Genomic DNA, 20539 nt, shown 5'->3' with positions numbered 1-20539 from the left:
ATGACGGACCAGCGGGCCATGCGGGCCGGGACGGGGAGAAAACGGGATCCAAGAACTGCAATTCCCAGCAGTGCCGGGCCTGGGGCGTGGCGAGCTAGGAGGGACCATAAAGATCATTCTAGTCCAACCCCTCGTTTTCCCCAGACGGAAGCCTGGGTTCTGAGGTGTCGGTGTCCCACTGGGCCTCAGGCGTCGACGAGTCGGGGAGTCCCAGGCGCGATTTCCTGGCCTGAACGAGGGGTCGCCCGAAGTGCGAGATGCAAGTAGGCAAGGTCTGTGCCTCGCATCCGGGGAGAGGGGCGCTACTCACTGAGACTTGGGGGCGGAGTTAAGGGGAGTCGGGCCCCGCCCACAGTTCCAGCCACGACTCCCAGCTTGCAGTGCGCTGCGCTGGTCCCGCTTCGCGCCTGCGCGCTGCCTGATGGGGTCTGTGGTCCTGGGAGGATGGGGACCGCGGCGGCGCACCCTGGTGGGGCCCTGCGGTGGGGTCGGGTAGCGGATCCCACACACTTCGCCTGATTCCCCACCCCTCTACGAGGGCTCCCAAACATCGTCCCTCGCCAACCTAGTCTGCACAGCCCTGCGTGTCGGCCGGAAAGAACAGTTAACACGTGGCTTTCCGGGGTTGCTTGCATTTTGAGAGAACATCAGGGGCGAGGGGAGGCAGTGGCACTTGACAATCCCCTGAGGAGCTTCCTGGGCCCGCCCCCGAGCCACTGTCAATCTCTGGAGGAATGGGCCCGAGAATCTGCATATTTTAATACGCGCCCCAATAGAACTGATGTTGTAGTTCGAAGAAGGGTGGCAGGCACATCAGGTGGGATATAGCATTACTTCAATAATGTAGCGCTCTGCCAGTCCCAACGGGGATTTTAGGGGTCTTTCTCTAAAGTCATGTTTAAGAGATGGCTTAAAAAATCGATGAAAACCATATCCTTGGGTGAGGATTTAAAAAATAAAATCTGTTAGAGTGGTCAGAATCTATACTAGAATTAGAAACAGAATTCCTACCAGAGTAGTGATGGGATGGATACTTGGGCTTAAAATTCAGCTCTGCGAGTGTAAAAAGGAACAGGGGATTGTTTGTATAATTATCATTGGTAAAAGAAAGAGTGGAAACTACCCATCAGTATGTCAGTTGATGGCCCATAAGTAGAAAACCTGAGGGCAGTGGCATTTACAGTGACTCTGGCCACCCTTAGTACAGGTCAAAGGTGTGACATTTAGTAATCAGGAAAGGCATTTCTTAAAGGATTCTCGAGCTGATTCTGCCACTCTCTAGTGGTCGGTCCCTCACCAGCAGTCCCTATCTTGGCCCCAGGGGCCTCTCTAGTCTGGCTCAGTAAGGAAAATGATGCACCTCCAAATATGGTACATCCAATTGTAGCTACCCAACTCTTGCTCTTCTAAGGACACCCGCTGCCCATCACCTGCCCTCTGCGCCAAGACAAAAAGTGCCTTCAGTACAGGTTGGAACTTCCTGGCTCAGGAACCAACTTGGGAGGGCCTGGGTTATCACATGTGCCCTTGCTTGCCTATAGGACAGAATTGGTAGGTCAGGGATGATGCAAGCAGGTTCAGATAGCAGGTTGGTGTGCTGGGGGATGCAAAAGGGAGAGGGAACTTGGGTGAAATGTCTGTAGTCAGAGGAATAGTAGAAAAATTCTATTTTCTCCCTCATCCATGTGGATACATGTGTCTGCCGGAACATTCGTGAGTGCTAATGACTGTCCTGGTCCTGCTTTGAAATGCAGGTTACCCAAGAAGCACCAGGCGAATTATCTTTGAGTCTCTTAAACTTTAGAGGAGAGGTCACGTGCTCAGCTGCAGAGGCCTGAAGACAACAAAAGAGAAGTGGGCCAAGTGGGGGCCATGGCAGATGAGAGAAGGCAAGGCCTGACTGAAGGGGGCCCTTAACTAGCTCCAATAAATTGCTGCTCAGGAAGCCAAGTCCACTGCCTCCAGACTTTATAACGAAAAAACGGTCAACAGGATTTGTATATGAAACATCCTGATTTTTTAATGTTGGCAACTACAATCATCCCTCGATATCCACGGGGCATTGGTTCCAGAAGTCCTGTCCCCCACAGATACCAAAATCTGAGGATGCCCAGGTCCCTTATATAAAATAGCAAGGTATATTTTAAATCATTTCTAGATTATTTATAATACCTAACATAGCGTAACTGCTATGTAAGTAATTGCCCTACTGTATTGTTCAGGGAATAATGACAAGAGAAAAGGTCTGTACATATTCAGTACAGACCCAACCAAAGCAACCATCATAGGCTTGACTACATAGCACACATCAATAACAATGTAATGTTTTCTTCTGGATATTTTCCAACTGTACTTGGTTGAATCCACAACTTCAGATAAGGGGAGAGATTAGTGTAATTGAAACATTTTTATTTTTTTAAAATATTTTTTATTGATTTTTTACAGAGAGGAAGGGAAAGGGATAGAGAGTTAGAAACATCTATGAAAGAGAAACATAGATCAGCTGCCTCCTGCATACCCCCTACTGGGGATGTGCCCACAACCAAGGTACATGCCCTTGACCAGAATCGAACCTGGGACCCTTCAGTCCACAAGCCGACGCTCTATCCACTGAGCCAAACCAGTTTAAGGTGTAATTGAAACATTTTTAAAAACTGTGTAGACCAAACAGAACCTTGGGCTGCCAGTTTGCGCCTTCGGCTTTGGATGAATGGGCATATACCCCAGCTATTTTTATGAGGCCAGCTGACAGCCTGGAGGACTGGTGGTCGGAGGTTTGAAAGCAATGGACACAAAAGCATCAAGAATTAGAATTCCTGGGGAGTAAAAGGGGGGAAATGGGAGACATCTGTAATACTGTCAGCAGTAAAAGACAGAAAAGAATTAGAATTCCTGGTCTTTCTGCTACTACTGGAAGGAATCTAAGCCATCATTTTAGGGCAGCTCTTCATTTTACAGAATAGAGAAGGCAGAGGCTTACTAGAATTTGTCCAAGGTCATACAGAGCTGGTTCCTGCATGGGGATCAGACCCCCATATGCCAGCTCCCAGCCCACTGCACCCCCTGAACTACTTACCTCAGAACTAAGCTACCCTGTCTGCCCAGGACACCAAACTTTGCTCCACCAGGAGCATAAGAAACCTCCCACAGTTTGGGAAAAGATGCCCCTTCAGACCTGAGTCAAAGTCCCCCTGACGCCTGCCTACCGCAGCTTCCCCATTGGCTCATGGGATCTACCCCTTCCGGATCCCTCCCCCTGCCCTGCTGCTCTGTGACAGGGGACATTCCTCAGGAGGCCAAGGGTCACCACAGCACCATGACTGAGTCTGGCAAGGTAAGGAGAGCCCTTGCAAGCTGGCTGTCCTTTTGGGGGTTCCTGTCAGACCTCAGAAATGCACGACAGCACAGTTTGAAGCTGAGGGACTACACAGGACTCCTGAGGCCTCTGACCCCGATGCTCTGACTCTGGCCTGAGGAAGGAGGCCAGGCTGGATGGGGAGGCACAGTGCTGGCTTGGACCCCTGGCTGGGGCTGGGGCCTCCTCTCCAGTGGGCTCCTGGGCTGGGACCCACCGCATGGGTTAATGTACCCCTTGTCCTCTCTTTCCTCAGCCCATCCTCTATTCCTATTTCCGAAGCTCGTGCTCCTGGAGAGTTCGAATCGGTAAGAGCTGCGCCTCCACCACAAGCCTCGTTGGGGTGGGATGGGGTGGAGGAAGCCCCAGGTGAAAATGATTACCTGGGCCCTAGTCAGCTGGGCTCAGTGGATACAGCATCGGCTCATGGACTGAAGGGTCCTGGGTTCGATTCCAGTCAAGGGTATGTTGGTTGCAGGTTCCTGGGCCCTGGTTGGGATGCATGCAGGAGGCAACCAATTGATGTGTCTCTCTCACATCTATTTCTCTCTGTCTCTCCCTCTCCCTTCCACTCTCTCTAAAAATCAATGGAAATATATCCTTGGGTGAGAATTCACAAACAAAAAAAAGATGGCCTGGGACAGAGGGGTGCTCTACCAGACAGGTCTCCTCCCACCCCTCTTCCCCCCACCCCCCAACAACCAGCATCCCCGTCTCCTGGAGCCCTCAGCACTGAATGGCATCTCCACCTAGGAAGTCCAACCAGAGGAGGGGGGAGGGTTGTTTTTTTCTCTTGGGCCCCTGCCTCTCCCACCCTGCCCTCCAAAGCTCCTTAGCAACCATGCTTAAAGCAGGCTCACAAATCTAGAGGACCTTGGTAACTGGCAGGAAACAGCTGGCCTTCCTCAGATCTTATTTGATCTGGCCAATTTAACAGAACTGGCCATTGTCCACCCCAGCTTAATCCTTCCCTCCCTCAGTTTAACACAGCCCTTGGCAAAGGTCAGAGTCCTAGCAGCTCATGCTGAGGGAGAATATGCTGAGTGCTTTTGTGTGCATAACTCCATTTAAACCTGACAACCCTAGGAGGGAGCTACTATTATTGTCCCCATGGTACAGATGAGGAAACTGAGGCCTGGGAAGTTACTTGCCCAAAGCTTCATGAGCTAGCAAATGAAAGTGATGAAATCTGAAGCTGGCCCTAACTGGAAAGCCGTCCTCCATGACCCCTCCCCCATCCCAGAAGCATTTGGTACTTACTGGAATCAGTAGGCAAGGGCACTGGAGGGCCAGAGGGCACATTTCTCCAAGAAGATGCCTTCCCTGGGCCCAGAGCTTTTGCCCTGGCTGGGCCAGAAGCAGGAGCAACATGAGCACTGACTGTCTCTGTAGGGCCTGCAGACATGGTCTCTCCCATTCGGTCTCAACAACTTTCACTCTCCAGAATGGAGCTGACCAGTGCTGAGGAGGAGCGCCTTGTCTCCCAGGCTCCTAGCTCCTCTGCCCTTGCCTGAGACCAGCCATCCCCATATTTAATGCACAAGTGTGCATGGACACACTCACACACTACTAGCATTGACAGGGTTTTTACCCTCACCTTGCCAGGGGGAGTCATCAGAGGGGATGGAGAGGAAACCTGGTCACTGGGGGGTCACAGCAGATGCTCCGCTTGCAATCCGTAGTAAACAGAACAGAGAAAATGGATTGCAAAATGCTTCTTCTCTAAACAGTGTCCTCTGCCTGTGTGTGTGCTTTATGGTCACATGAGCCCCTTCCCTTGGCCCTGAGAGGCCTGCATGAGGGAATAACTGTGTGTCTCCAACACAAAGCCCTACTGGCCACTGTTAAAGGCCCTGGAGGGGGAAGAAATGAGGAGGACACTTCCCTGCTGTCCTCCAGAGCCCACTGTGCCAGGGCAAGAGAGGCAGAGTGTCCTGGACCTGGGTTAGGGCCTTGGATGGTGCCCAAGGAAGCCGGACTGCCTAGCAATATGGAGAAAGGAGCCTCCCTCTGCAGCCTCATGTCACCCTGGGACGTGGAGCAGAGGCTGCCCCCTGACTCTACTGTCGGCTGTCTCTCCTAGCTCTGGCCTTGAAGAGCATCGACTATGAAACAGTGCCCATCAACCTCATAAAGGATGGGGGCCAGCAGGTAAGGAGGCTGCCCCTGGCCACAACGTGGGAATTGGAGGCCTTGGAGAACCCAGCAGGGGGTGCAGAGGCCCCCTGGCAGAGGAGGCTGCTGGCTCTCCCTTATGGGAATGGCTGGCAAGCTGTGCAACAAGAGGAGCCATGGGAAGGACCCAGGCTTCAGGCTCCATACCACAGCGCGGCTTCTCAGTGCCTGACCCCAGGAGGGTGGGTAGCAAGTGGGTCCTTGCCCATGCTGGGCCCTCTGCATGTACCTAGGTGGCCAGTGTGTGAGGGGCTCATGTACAGGCCATTGGGATGAAGCCTGGAGCTCGGCAGCCACTGGAGGCTGGGATACTGCACAGATCGCCCAGGCATCACCTCCAGCCTTCGAGCCACGGCCTTCCCCAGGGGAGGGAGGTGCAGGGGTGGGCAGCAGGCCTGGGGCCTTTCTGCTTTAGCCAACTCAGGCCAGGCTACCCAGCCCACCAGGACCCTCTCTCCACAGTTCTCCAAAGAATTCCAGGCACTTAACCCCATGAAGCAGGTGCCAGCCCTGAAGATTGATGGCATCACCATTGGCCAGTCGGTGAGTGCAGGGCTTGGGAGGCCCCTCCAGGGAGTGGTACCCGAAGGAGAGGGCCTCACAGCTCATCCTTGCCTGTGTGTAGCCACAGCACCCAGCTCTTAGTAGGAACACCATAGCCATAAATCTTTGTTAAAGGGAGGGAGGTTGGCTGGTTGCTTTGGGATGAGAAGGGAGACTCAAGCATAGGGAGAACAAGCTCTGCAGGATGAGGTCCAAAAATAGCTCATCCCCACCCCCACCCCCCAACCCCAAGGGAGCCTCTTGGCTTTACAGGCTTCCAGCTGAGTAGGGCAAGGAGGAGGAGGAGGAGGAAGAGGAGGGAGAGGAGGGAAGGAAGGGGAAGAGGAAGAGGAGGAGTTTGCAGGCCCTGCCCCTCTGGTCTAGGGGCCCTGGGCCCTCTCCTGCTCCCCTCACTGCTCCCTCTGGACAGCTGGCCATCATCGAGTACCTGGAGGAGACTCGGCCCACTCCGCGGCTCCTGCCTCAGGACCCAAAGAAGAGGGTCCTTGTGCGCATGATTTCCGACCTCATCGCTGGCGGCATCCAGCCCCTGCAGGTGTGGCACTGGTGGCACTCTCTCGCTGACTGGCCAGCCCAGTAGGGGCCCAGCTTGGGTGTGAGGTGGCAGGACAGGGAGGGATTTTCAAGAACTTAGACTAGATCACATGGTGGGGCAGGGGAATGGGAGGGATCCCAGAAATCACCCACTCTGCTGGGTCCCCATCTGCACTGTCATAAGCCCTGGGCATCTAGAGGTGTGGAAGGGGAGGGGCCAGGTGAGGGGGGGAGGTGTGCAGGAGAAGGGGCCAGAGTCTGAGCAGCACAGCCCAGGCCGCCTGCCTTTAACCAGAGCAGCCTCCCTTTCATCTGTTTGGTATCATAGATTGGGATTCCCATAAGACTTTTATTTTGTAAAGTCATCACTGATTTTTTTAAAAGGTAATACAACAATTCATCTGTGCTAACCCCTGACTTTGCAAATGAGGAAATAGCCCAGAAAGGTGGAGTGACTTTGCAGACACTCAGCTAAGTGTGACGGAGCAAGGACCAGAGCCCAGGACCGTGGCTGTGCACCGTGCCCTCACCCCCATGTCCCTTTGTTTTTTGTAACAAAGGAGGTTGTAGCAAACAGTCATCCTCATTTTATAGATGAGGAAACTGAGCCCAGAAGTGAAATGGCTCCAGGGGTGTGAGGATAGAACCAGAGTCCAAATCTCCTGACAGCCCGTCCTATGTGCCTTCCCCACCCCCACCCCACATCCATATCTTACTTCCACTCCTCACAAGGGACCATGTATGGGAGAAGGGATGCAAGGGAGATAGGCTCGGGTTATGGCCATGGCTGTGTTCTATGTCCCCACCCTTGCACATCTCTGCCAGAGTCAGAGGTTTCCAGACCATAGGGGCCACTGGGACAGCCTGAGAAGTTGGTTACTGAGATCACTCCCCCCCGCACCAACCCCTTTAACCTTGGGGCCCTGATGGGAGGACAGGGCTCACAGAGTCTGGGGGCAGAGAAGAACAGATGTTCAGCCAGGGACACTTGGGAACTAAGCTTTCCTGGGGGGCTTGGCTGAGCAGGCCCAGCCTGGCTCCCAGAACCAATCACAGACTTTCCTCGGGCTGCACAGAACCTGTCTGTCCTGAAGCAAGTAGGACAGGAGAACCAGCTGGCCTGGGCCCAGAAGGCCATCAGTTCTGGCTTTAATGGTGAGTCCTTCCTTACTCCTCTCAGAGAAACGGCCCTCAAGCCCATGGTCCTGAGCATCTGAAACAGCTTTCCAGGCTCCTTGGTCTTGACAATGGCATGGATGAGGGTGGGGGCAGGGCTGAGGAGGCAGTGGGCTGGGCAGCATCCAAACCTGGCCTCCACCTCTGGGAAGCTCAGAACTTGAGGCCCTTTGGAGCTGGATGGCCCAACCTCTGCCTCATGGCCTACTCCAGCCAGGAAACCAAGGCCAGCGAAGTGCCAGCCCGTCAGTGTAAGAGCTGCTGCCTGGGCCAGTGGCAGGCCTTATCACCTCTGGGAACGGTAGCTGGAAAACATCTCATCCCCTCGTCCCTACCAACTCACTCTAGACTTGGCTGCCATATTCCCTCCAGCATACATGCCCCAGCCTGTCACTCAGATCCCGCCCATTTCACAACTATGGAGACCAAGGCCCAGAAAGGCCGGTCTCCCTTTTCTGTGCCAGAGTAAGCTTATTCATGTCCCCCCACAGCCTTGGAGCAGATCCTGCAGAGCACAGCGGGGAAATACTGCGTGGGAGACGAGGTGAGCTCTCCCAGGCCTGACCACAGCGGCCTCCTGCCTCGTGTCGACCCTCTCCCACTTAGACTAAGCCATCCCTCCACCCCAGGGCAGGCTCAGCGAGGGCGGAGGGGGGCGGTGGTGATGGAGAGGAGAAGGGAGCAAGGTGGTCCTCCCTGTGCCAAGCAGAAGGGAGCTTGGGGAGCTCCTGTGCTCATTCCTAGTCAGCTGCCTCAGCAGGAAGGGAGTCTCATTCACGCTGAAGATCTCATGTCTGAGAAAAGGAGGAGGTGATCTAGGCAGCAAACAAGGGATTAAACTAGATGATGTCTCCTTTCCCTCCCAATCCTGAGATTCTAGAGCTCAGTGCCACTGACTCCTACTGCTAAGGCCCTGGCCTGTGATAATTCTCGTTCAGCCCCTCTTCCTCCCAGCCCCTGTTCCTCCCAAGGCATATCCTCCATTCTGGGACCCCTCACTAAGGGCCCTTCACAAGCACAGTACATCCACTAAGGCATTCAGAACTTCTCTGGCCACCCACAGAGTTGGTTGTCAGGGCAACTGGAGCAAGGCCCTCAGCTCTGGAGATAGACCAGACAGGCCCAGGGGACACAAGGAGGGGGAGGGAGCAGTAGGGATGGATGGAAGAGCCAGAAGCAAATGGGAACCTCAGGGCTGGCACCCCAGTACTGTCACCAGTAGACACACCGTCCCAGCCTGTGAGTCGGGTGCACACCCTGATGCAGACCCACCCAACTCTCTTTCAGGTGTCCATGGCGGACCTCTGCTTAGTGCCTCAGGTGGCAAACGCTGAAAGGTAGGCGAGAACTCTGCCACCCTCCCTCTTCCTCCTGGCTCTTCCCTTCCAAGTGCCCAGCCTCCTCCCACAGTCAGCCCCTCCACCCCCACTTCAGCTACTAAGGTAGCATCTCACGCAGAGACCCTCCTGGCTGGCCCCTGTGCCAAGCCACGCCAGCCACTGTGGCCTGGGAGAGACAGGCAGAGGTCTTCAGTGGAGCATCCTCTCCCAGGCCCAGCTGCAGCCTAGGTGATCCTGCACAGCCTCTCCTTCTAAGAGGGAGCGGCTCACCTAGTGGACCCCCCTATAAGAAACCCCCAGAGCCTGCTATCCCAGACATGGTGTGTCTGTGCCCTGTGGTGAGCTCCACCTCTGTTTCCTGCATCAACCCTCAGGAAGGCATGAATGAGAACCTCTCTGTGGAAGGCACTGCGTTAGGGATCCTTAGGGATTCAGAAATGTATGACCCATTCCCTACCCTCTGGAAGCTTATGACTCAGGTGGAGAGACAAGCTTCATTTATAAATGCCTAGCACTGTCTCTTACACATAGTAGGTTCTCAATAAATAGCCATTGCTTGGAATAGGAGCAGTAGGCAACAGAGACATCAAACGATACTGCATAAGAGCTAGCCCTCCCCAGAGAGCTATCTGTGAAAATAAGCCTTCCACCTGCAGGGCCACCTTCCCAGCCCTTCCCTGGCCAGCCCCAGGGGCCTCCTCCAGCCCTGCTTCTGTGCCGCCCACAGGGCAGTCTCCCGTACCCCTGCTGACCTTGCCTGAGGTGGGTGTTTCTCTGCCACAGGTACAAGGTGGATCTAACTCCCTATCCTACCATCAGCCGTATCAACAAGGCACTGCTGGCTTTGGAGGCTTTCCAAGTGTCTCACCCCTGCCAGCAGCCAGACACGCCCCCGGAGCTGAGGGCCTAGCTCTCAAACCACGCCCACTGGTACAGGAGCAGAAGCTGGGTGGGCTGAACAGGCCTGGAAATGAGCAAGCCCTAAATGGAGAAGCAGAAGACTTGCACTCCTATCCCTTGAACTTGAACTGTAGCTGTGGATCTGCCTTAACACAACCTCGTTCTGCCTTCATCCCCTCATCTGTCAAATGCAGTCAGAATGGGATGGGAGGATGCTGGGAGGTAGGGAGGGATGCAGGAACATTACCTGCTCCCTAAGTCATGGTACAGTCATTAAGGTGAAGTGAGAATGCAGACCAAACTGCCTGGCAAGTTTACTGGAGAGCCATAGGAAGTCTGTGTGCCACCTCCCAAGCCCTCTACTGTAGCTGACTCTAAAGAATGCCCACCCTGCAATTTGATCATTAAACTGAAGCCCAGGCCTCCTGGTTGTTCATTAAGACTGAGATGTTCAGGTTTTGGTTAAGGCAGTTCCCGAAGATGAACATTCTTTCTAGCTGGAATTCCCATGCCTAGACCAGGAGAGGAAGTCACCAGCCCCTTGCCCACCCTGTGGCCCCTGGTACCTAAGCCCAAAAGATTGCCTGAGAGAGTCAGACAAGATCCAAAGGAGAAGAGATATAAGAAGCAGGAAAGCCTGGCCAGCATGGCTCAGTGGTTGTCGACCTATAAACCAGGAGGTTATTGATCGATTCCCGGTCAGGGCACATGCCCAAGGTTGCGGGCTTGATCCCCAGTCGGGGGCAGGAGGCAGCTGATCAATGGTTCTCTCTCATCATTGATGTTCCTCTCTTTCCCTCTCCATTCCTCTCTGAAATCAACCAAAATATCTACACTAATAAAAGAGAAACATGCAAATTAACCATCACTCTGCTACACCCACCAGCCAATCAGGAGGGAATATGCAAATTAGAAGGAGAAAGATGGCAGCCGCCCAGCTGCTCCAGATGGGGAGTGGCAGGGAGGGGCAGGACGCCTGCTATGGGGCGGGGGAAGAGGGGGCGAAGGGATCTACAGGAGCGGCACTCTGGCCACAGTGAAGACTAAAACTGCAGACTCCGGAGTCTGCAGCAAAGACAAAGACAGCAGTCTGCAGCGAAGATGGCAGACTCCAGCTGGAGTCTGCAGCAAAGACAAGAAGGCAGACTCTGGCCAGAGTCTGCAGCAAAGGCAGTAGACTCCGGCCAGAGAGAAGGCCTGGGTCCCAGGTGCCGGAGGAAAACCGGTGCTGGAAGCCAAGGGAAGGAGGCCTATTGCACAAATCTCTTCGTGCAACGGACCTCTAGTATTTTAAAAAAGAAGCAGGAAAGAAGGCACTTGTGACCAGCTAAGTTCCCAGGACTCGGAATGGCACCCTTAAGTGTTCCACTCCAGCACTGACAGGGAAGTGCCCTCAGCCCAGTCCCTCACCTTTAGAGGCAGCATTCTGTGGACCAATCCCGGATCAGGCACGGAGGGTAAATCCAGTCATGAATGAATGGTCTGAGAACTGGAGGCAGCCTCCTCCATGGGCAGTGTGAACAGTTACCGACCAGACTAGTTCAGGAGACCAAGCAGGTAACAGCGTGCCTTTGGTTCCCATGCCAAGCAATGTTCAACTGGAACCAGGATCACCACCTGGCAGAGATGTTGTAGGGAGATTGGGGTCCCATATCTGTGATTGCATTTCCCCTGCATGGCTGAGGTTTAAACAGGGAACTAAGATATACACTGAGTGGCCAGATTATTATGATCTCTGAAAATAATAATCTGGCCACTCAGTGTATATATATTAGAGGTCCGGTGCATGAATTCGTGCATGGGTGGGTCCGGCCAGCCTGGCCAGGGGGAGGGGACATGGGCGGTTGGTTGGCCAGCCTGCTTGCTGGTCGAACTCCTGGTCGAGGGGACAATTTGCATATTAGCCTTTTATTATATAGGATATACACTGAGTGGCCAGATTATTATGCATTCAGAGATCATAATAATCGGGCCACTCAGTGGATGTATCTGGTTCAAATGGAAGCCACCTTTCTCAGCCAGGAGTCCCTTTTCTTCAGCCTTAACCCCAGGGATCTAATTCTTCTCTCTCATCCTGGGCTCCTTTGGGGCTCCTCCTTCTCTCTTAAGACAACCTGGGTTCTAGCTCTAGAATGACCCAAGCGGGCCACTCTAGTTCCTGAGATGAGTTTGTCCTGGTAGAGGCAGCTCTCCCCCGAGTCTGTAGTAACGCAAGCTGGCCTCAAGGCCAGCGCTGCCTTCTTCACCTAGAACCTAGGAGAGAACCAACCCAGGACCAGCTCAGCTCTCAGGGGCCTGCAACAACAACTCTGATGTCTCCTGTGGGTTTCCGGGACTAGGGCTGTGAGAATTGAGGGGATCTAGAGAATGGAATTGGGAGGGCTGCAAACAGAAGGCAGGCCCAGGGGAGCCACCAGCTTAGGATCAGCTAAAGGATGAAAAGCAGTGTGTGTTGGGGGAAGAAGGGGACCAATGGGATGAGTCCAGGTTATGGCCTCACCGAATGACCACAGCTAATGAGAAAGAAGAGCAGTCTGACTTCTGGGCCTACAGTTTTGAGTCAGAGATTATCACGTGTTCCCAGCCCTGGGGCTTCCATGGAGTCCAGGTCATCAGCATGGTTAGCTGCTCGGCTGGAGATCTGAGATTTCGCCGGCTCCAGCCCGCCCCATAGGGAGCCATCCTCAGGAACCTGGGGCTGGCTTCATGGGAGAGAGAAACCTCTCTGTCCCTAGAGAACTTAGCTGTGCTTTAGGGAGTACGAGAAAGCATTTCTGCACCATCTCCCCTGCAGGAAGGCGGCGTTCCCCCAAGCTCCTCTAGGGCTGCACTCCTGTCTTCCCTCTGTTACCCAAGTGCCAAGCAAGGTGTAGCTTTGCTCCATAAATGTCTGTTAAAGGAAAGATATCCTTCCTGTGCAGCTGTGGGTGGCCTCCCTGCAGGTCTCTCTCCTCCTTCGGGGCCCTAGAAGGTCGTGAAGGAACAAATATTTCCCCAAGTGCACAGACTTTTGTCTAGAGGTCAGATCAAACGGCTCCAAGACTTAGCGATAACTACGCTTCTACCAAGTGTTTTGAAGATTATTACCTCCTCTGCGACTCCTTCCAGTCTGCAGATAAATTCTAATTTTCAGGGGGCGGATGTGTCTCTCGATCCAAAACCATCACCCCTTTAGGGGATGTTTTCCAATAAGGGATTCTCTCCAAAGGCCAAGCAGTGGTAAAAGTCCACATCAGTTGTTAGATCTGTGACGAACAATCAGCAGGCACCTGATCCTGGCCTGGGAGGCCACAGGGAGACGTGATCTGCAGTCTTCCCACAGTGCGTGTGGCCACAGGGGATGAACAACAGATGTTGGGGTGGCCTGATACTGGTAATTAGATGGAAGTAGTTAAGCCCTGGCAAATACTTTAGAAGGATGAAAGCAGCAAGGACTTGAGAACAAAGTCAAAAATACAGGATTTTGTTCCAAAGCAATTTTTACATACCATTAAAGAAAATAGTAAACTTACTGGACAAACAGGTGCAGACACACATTCATAAGATAAGTATTCATTTTATTGGCTCCTCCTAACTTTAAACACAACTTATTTACCTTTTGATTCCAAGGTCACAGCAGACATCGTTCCACTTTGCGAGGATACCTGACTAAGCTGCTGAGTACAGCCAGAACCTCACGGTTAAAAAACATCAGCTCAAGGTCAAGAGTTGCAGTGTGTGAGCTTCCTTATATAAGCCTGAACTATGTCAGGGTCAATGATATGACAGATATGAGTGCCATTAAAAATTGAGAAATAATCTTCAGCCCTGGCTGGTTTGGCTCAGAGATTAGAGCGTCAGCCCATGGACCAAACGGTCACAGGTTCAATTCCTGGCCAAGGGCATGTATCTTGCAGGTTTGATCCCTGGCCCTGGTCAGGGCACGTGCAAGGCAACCAATTAATGTATCTCTCTCATGTCAATGTTTCGTTCTCTCTCTCTCTCTCTCTCTCTCTCTCTCTCTCTCTCTCTTCCCCCACTCCCCCACCCTCCCTCCCTTCTACTCTCTCTAAAAATTTTTTAATGGGAAAAATATCCTCGGGTGAGGATTAAAAAAAAAAATCACATAGTGACATATTCAACATGCCCAACATAACGCATTCAAGATCCTTAGTTATATACAGTCTGCCTGGGCTTATTATTATTGGTTGCAGAGTAGTTTGGTGGTGAGATTATATCACTTAACTCACAATTATTTAAGATCTCTGCCTCTTGATACAACAGCCTCTAAAAGTAAAGATGGAACAAGCTCATCTTGGAACCACAGATATCATTAAAGGAAATATTTAAACGGCACCCCTCTCTGCTCAGGTGTGAGTCCTTCAGATTCTGAAATAGACAGCAGAGATGTGCAGCATTGTAAGAGATGCCAAAGACAGCTTATAGTGTCAATTTTGCAAGTGAAAATAGGCTAAATTAGTACCAACCTGGCTGAGTTAATGATTATCCTGGTGTTCCAAGTAGTGGTTCCAAATTTGAACAGAATAAATAAGTAAATCCATTGGAAAATGAACATCACTGGGGACCAAATACTGACAAAACCTGATAATGTTCTATTTAGTAATCATTACTCTAAACCAGATTTTTCACTCTTGGGCCAAACCTAGCTCCCAGTTCATAATAGTCTGCTATGATTTAAACGCAGATGAAAGATCTATCATTAACCTCATTCTCAATATTTTCTTAATTGTCAATTTTTTTAATTTGTATAGCCTCAATAGATTATGTTTACAGAATACTTTTCATTTAAGATGCTGAGGAGAGATTAATAAAAAAAATTTTAATGTAAATCAGGTTCATTAAGATATAACTCAAATGTTTCAGGTGCATAGTGAAAAAGTTTATTTATGACAGATTTCAAAACTCAGAAGAGAAGACAAAGAATGCACAAAAGCATCACAAAACTGTTACATAATATAAAAACACAGGCCTGGGCTACTTAGAGAACCGTAGCTCAGGCTCATCTGTGTATCACAGCAACACATTCAGTGCCACAGGGTGGTAAATATGGCATTTTAAAGGAAAGACCACTCAGAGGACATGATTGAATAACAACTTGATACAGAGCTCTCAAGTTAGAAACCACAGGAGGGGCTGACAGCATTTCTCATGATAGAGGACATGTAAAACAAATTGCAATGAATGACTGGCTGAGATACTTTTGTATTTTAAATAAAAGACTGTTCCCCTTTCAGACCCCTCTTTGTAATGTCAGCATCAGTACATGATATAGAATAAGGAAAGAATACCTTTGTGGTTGCTATTTACCAAGAAAGCATGATCATCTTTCCAAGTGACAGAGCTCAGTGCGTGGCATCAAAGCAGGCCTTTCAGAAATGAGCAAAATGGCATAATGTGGTTTAGGAAATCTCCAAGCACCTCCCTCTATGCCAATTACCCTCATCCAAAGCCTGGCTTTCTTATAACCCATCACTTTGATTACAAAGCAGCTTTCTCCTGGGAATTTCAAAACACTTCCCATTATGAAGGGAGCACGGATGGCTACACCAGTCATGGGTTATAGGCTTGGACTTGCTCTTGAACAAGGCTAAGTAGAAATAATTCAACTTGATTAAACAAACAAACAAAAATTTCATTTATGGGACAATCATCTCAGAAAGGGATGTTAGCATAGTTTTTAATATGTAATTTCCTGTACTGTTTAAGACATAAGAGAAGGAATTAAGATAATGTTTTCCAGATGACTCTTGCCTGAACCTAAAAAGCAATAGTAACAACCAATCACAAGGAACATCACAGGCAAGGCATGTGAACCCTAAGTGAGGATGAGAGTTCAGGAGGAGAGCTCCTTAAAGTGATGCGGTGACGAGCTCCTCCATAACCCTATGTACTATAATAGTTCAAGCCAAAACTTTAGAAATGTTCCTGACCCTCTATCAGAACTTCTAGAAAATACACTTTGTCCCTGAAAAAATTTCACAAATAATATTTTACCCCTGGATAAGCCCAAACTACCTGCTTAAAGTGACATGAAACTGGAATTTAATTTAGAAAGTCTGTATCTCTAGATTGCTGGGCACCTTTTCCTCATCTCTGAGAGTGAAGAGCCATGAAATTAATCTGGTCCACATGCCTGGGGCCTATGAGAAATCAAAGTACATGTAACAGAAGCCAAGTTCAAAGCAGTACCAGGACCATAAGGAAGAGTCTTGCTTTTGGACTTAGTTTTTGAGGGAATGACTATTTGTAAATGAATCCCAGACTCAAGGCTTTAGGCAATTAATTGGGGTTCCTTAGCTTGGTGAAGAGAGATTCCAACAGGAGAGGCCTTCCTGGTTCAGGCAGGGACAATGAAACGCTCCAGAGGGAGCAGTTTTTTCTGAAATCTGGCTCCACAGCAAAGTGTTTCTCAGCCTTTGAATCCAAAATCTTGCCCTAAGCTCATTAAGTAAATAACTGGATAGATGTCAAAGAACTGTCCACAGGTGCTGGACTGGTTAGACAGAGCGAAGGGTGATACTGACCATAACCAGGCACCAAGAGAGCCAAGGCAGTTCTTACCCAACGGCCTCCCCACTTCCAAGAGGACGCCAGGAACCAACTCCCAGGGGTTCTCCTTTGCAGAATACCAAAGTCACTGCCCATAGGAGACTGGCTCCTTCAGTGGGCCCTGAAGCCAGACTCTAAGAACACTGCGGAGCTTCAAACCCCACTGATATTACACTTACAGCCAGAAACAGAATATAGTTCCCTCAGATGGAGGGCTTGCTCCAGTTATTAGCCAACTCAACTACTTTGTCGTCCTCATCAGTACAGCACTGTCACATCCTCTTCATGCACTTGGTAAGGTTAACAAGAGTTCCGGTTGCACAGTCACCCAGCTGTCCAAATATGGGACCATAAGTCATAATCCCTCCTTCCAGGGAGGCCTCTGGCTCAAAGCTCTACTTCGAACCCTGACTGACTGCTTTATCTACTCAACTCTATGATCGCTATTATTTAATTCTGGTTAACTGGCTAAACTGAGGCCTTGGCTATCATGCTGCCAGTGCTAAACAATACCAGAAGTACCCAAGACATCAGAAAGAAATGGAAGGGGCTAGTCCCTTTCTGTCTCTCAGCTGTGTGGAAATGAGGGCCCAGGGATAGGATCCCATATGCATGAAGATTGGGACTTTGGCCATGTGGACACTCACCACACACTGGACTGACTGCTGGAAAGCACCGGCTTGTGACTGGATTTAGAGACTCATTTCCTACTTCCTCCCCAAAGAATCATGCATCACAGCTCCCTGAGCACAAACACAATGAACAAAGTGACTTGCTCTCTAAAGACCATAAATCCCTTAACAAGCTATCCTCACAACAACAGAAACCACCTTCCTTCGGACAGAAACTCACTTTCCAACTCTTTTCAACCACTGAGATGCTGCGGGGATGATGCTCTTCCCGTTCCAGCAGCTTCAGGAGTTCAGCACTTTGAGCCAGGTAGAAAGAGACTAGCTACAGTTCCATGTGGCTCTTTCAGACTCAGGAGAAAATCTAAATGGAAGCTCTAGCAGGTTCCGTTGGTCTGTTCCATTTACTACTATGTGTCCTTAGCCCACCCAAGTTAAAGAAGATGCGGATTCCTACACCTCACAGGGAGGTCAGCCTACAGGGGCACAGCTTATGGCTTGAGACACACACTTATGGCTTGAGACCCTTCTATGGCGTTGGTCAAAATTAACCTATTTCATCCCTTTCTCAGCCAGAGTCAAAACCAACTGGGGCCACAGTGGCACAGCTGGAAGTCCGCCTCGCTGCTTTCTAAACCCACCATCTCTTTTCATGCACTTGACTTGTAAGTCCCAGAGAAGATAGATGAAATAAAGCCTCGGGCCAGGAGTACACTAAGCAAAGACAATCTTCTCAAAAATATGTCTAAAGTCAGTCCTGCTGGAAAAGACAGCAAAGTGGGTTTGGGATTTCCACAACAAGCCCATTGAGAACCAGCGAGGCTTCTGGCTTAAAGAACAGTTCCAACTAATGAACCACAAACTAAGAACTAAACAAAATCAGGCCTTGACTGGTGTGACTCAGTTGGAACATGATGCCATACACCAAAAAGGTGGTGGGTTCAACTCCTAGTCAGGGCACATACCCAGGTTGCAGGTTCAATCCCCAGTCGGGGCACGTGCGAGAGGCAACCGATCATTATTTCTCTCACATCAGTGTTTCTCTCTCTCTCTCTCTCTCTCTCTCTCTCTCTCTCTCTCTCTCTCTCTCTCCCCTCTCTCATCAATAAAATAAAATTTAAAAGAACTAAACAAAATCAGATATGAGCAAAATTCTAGGATATATATTTGATAGCTTTCTTTGTTCCCCTCATCTTATTATTTTCACTCCTTACTATCAATTTTAAAAGGCAGTTCTCAAGGTGTAAACAACTGTCTCACTCAGGTCGCTTTCCCTAAAACAAGTCTTTTATGTAAATATTAGGGTCACCCAACAATGTACCTTAGGACCACATACTTTGGGATGAAAGGTCAAACTTTTACAGAAAAGTGGTCTTAAAAAAATAAATATAAAAATACAGACTTTTGGGTTTCACCTAATTCTTTCAAAGGGGGACTGGGAAGGCTCATCAAAAACACATCAATGCAGATATTTCCTATAAATTTTACATTAATATCTAATCCCACTGATTACTATAAGGCAGTGAGCCTTCAGATTTAATTCTTCCACATACATAATATAGGGGACAGTATATACATTTTCAAAATCTGAGGTTTTCTTTCCTAAGTAACAGATAACAATATTTTTAAAGTGCATGAGTCAATTAAGAAAAAAATAACAATGGCCTCATTTCAAGTTGCTACCTATTTCCATTATAAAGCTATAGACTGTCTGAGGATTGAGGTTTAATGTCAGAGTCCTGAGGATGTCTCATAGAGCAAGAGAGATTACAGTAAAGTCCTTCCATAGCAGCTTCACAATTACCTCGCTCCAGTGCTGGCACGCTGGAGAAGAAAACATGAGAAATGACTGAGGGAGAAGGGCAATACAGTGTGAGTCTGAAAGATGGAGACCAGGGAACACTTTTATGAGGACCGCCTCCCAGGTAACTCATGTTGCATGAAACAAGTTTGAAAAGATCCAGGAACTCCCTGACATAGGAGAGTTGGTTCTGTGCAGGGAACACAGGCTAACTGGACACTTGTCAAAAGGAACAGAATGATAGAATCATCTTTGTCTAAAAATTAGCAGGTTATACTTTTAAAATCAATGTGGTGGGTTATACATAAGGGTGGTTTTTGCTGAAAATTTTTCATAGTGAAATGTTGGGGGGAAATTAACCCTTTAAACATGTCTTCCTTTCTAGAAGCCCCATCTCCCAACAAAATAGCAAAACCAAACAAACTGAAGAAATTTAAGGACTTGGCCACTCTGTGTAGAGAATTCCAGTCTCTCTCCTATGATGAAATACTTTCTTTCGATTGTTTGTTAATATTTATCTGTGCTCTGGAGGACAGGGTGAGGGTGAAAACAAATGATTTTCTTTTCATTGTTTGGTTCTGTAAATTTGGACAGGGTGAGACTAAGGAAATAACTACCTCTTAGGATTTGCTGGGCTATGAAATTCTCAGTGATTACCTTTGCTTCAGTACATAATATTTTGTCCCTACAGTACAACAATTTCAGAAATTTAACATGAGAATAGGGAATGAATTTTAAAAAATACCTTCTCTCAGCTATTTGTGCAAATGGAACAAAGAAACCCTGACTGTCAGGGAAACACCAGTGTAGAATGAAATATAACAATATCCAGGACTTCAAAAGTGACCAGACAATAAGAGGCACACAGAGGCAATGGGAACAAGTCCCCCAGGCTTCCCTGATGCAACAGAACTAAGATCCCAAAGAAAATAAGTACAGAGACTCTCACGGCAAAAATAAACAGTAAGTTTATCCAGGGAGCTTGCTACGGCCTGGCAGCTCTGTTTTAAGAGCAAGTCAGAAGTTAATAATAAGCAGGAAAAATAAGCAAGGCTTTGGCTGACTGGAGAACAGCTCAGTAGAAAATTATTTTATAAAGATTATGTTAGCAAAGGCATGATTCAGCTTTAGTGATGAAAGAGTGGTCACTCAGCTATCCGATGGGATGATGCACAGCAAGTTGGCTTTTTGCTGCCCAAATAGACAGTCACTAAAATAATTTCTAATTTCTTACAAAGTATATAAATTTTGGCCAGTGTAATCCTCTACAAAATGCACTCATATATAAAATAATGGCGGTATGATGCTGCTCAGAGGATGGGGATGCTATGGCAGTCCACTAATTCCACTACTTTGGGCTTTGCTCCCAGGGGAACAGAAGGTGCAGGCTGGACCGCTCCTTGTTCATGTAGTAGCCGATGCTACTACTACACACCTATTGTGAGGAGCCCTGGTCTTCCATTTCCTGCTCCAACAGGGAGGGGAGGCCTGGTGCGAAGCACCCACACCAGGAAGG

General features: G+C 49.4%; 1 protein-coding gene across 4 annotated transcripts; it reads left to right on the top strand.

Annotated features, from left to right (window-relative positions):
- Positions 1-2: 2 nt before the first annotated feature.
- Positions 3-10911, top strand: GSTZ1 (glutathione S-transferase zeta 1). Of its 4 annotated transcripts, none has more exons than XM_080679122.1 (9): positions 3-272; positions 3612-3663; positions 5439-5506; positions 5993-6073; positions 6504-6629; positions 7705-7783; positions 8296-8348; positions 9092-9141; positions 9928-10911. In XM_080679122.1, exons 1-9 carry the CDS (start codon positions 258-260, stop codon positions 10052-10054), a joined length of 651 nt encoding a protein of 216 aa, XP_080535248.1. In that variant the 5' UTR covers positions 3-257; the 3' UTR covers positions 10055-10911. The 4 variants fall into 4 exon arrangements, with proteins under 4 accessions (XP_080535248.1, XP_080535250.1, XP_080535251.1 ...); XM_080679125.1 differs by lacking the exon at positions 3-272 and adding an exon at positions 3282-3334; XM_080679124.1 differs by lacking the exon at positions 6504-6629 and having other exon boundaries at positions 82-272.
- The last annotated feature ends 9628 nt before the right edge of the window (positions 10912-20539 follow it).

This window comes from Plecotus auritus (assembly GCF_963455305.1).
Source record: "Plecotus auritus genome assembly, chromosome: 1".
NCBI lineage: Eukaryota > Metazoa > Chordata > Mammalia > Chiroptera > Vespertilionidae > Plecotus > Plecotus auritus.
This window is presented reverse-complemented; position numbering and strand designations above follow the sequence as displayed.

What these genes read in the sequence shown, in the direction of transcription:
- GSTZ1 (XM_080679125.1), top strand. An exon ending in CTCCTGGAGAGTTCGAATCG is followed by an intron (nt 3,664 to 5,438) that starts GTAAGAGCTGCG and finishes TGTCTCTCCTAG; the next exon opens with CTCTGGCCTTGAAGAGCATC. An exon ending in GCATCACCATTGGCCAGTCG is followed by an intron (nt 6,074 to 6,503) that starts GTGAGTGCAGGG and finishes CCCTCTGGACAG; the next exon opens with CTGGCCATCATCGAGTACCT.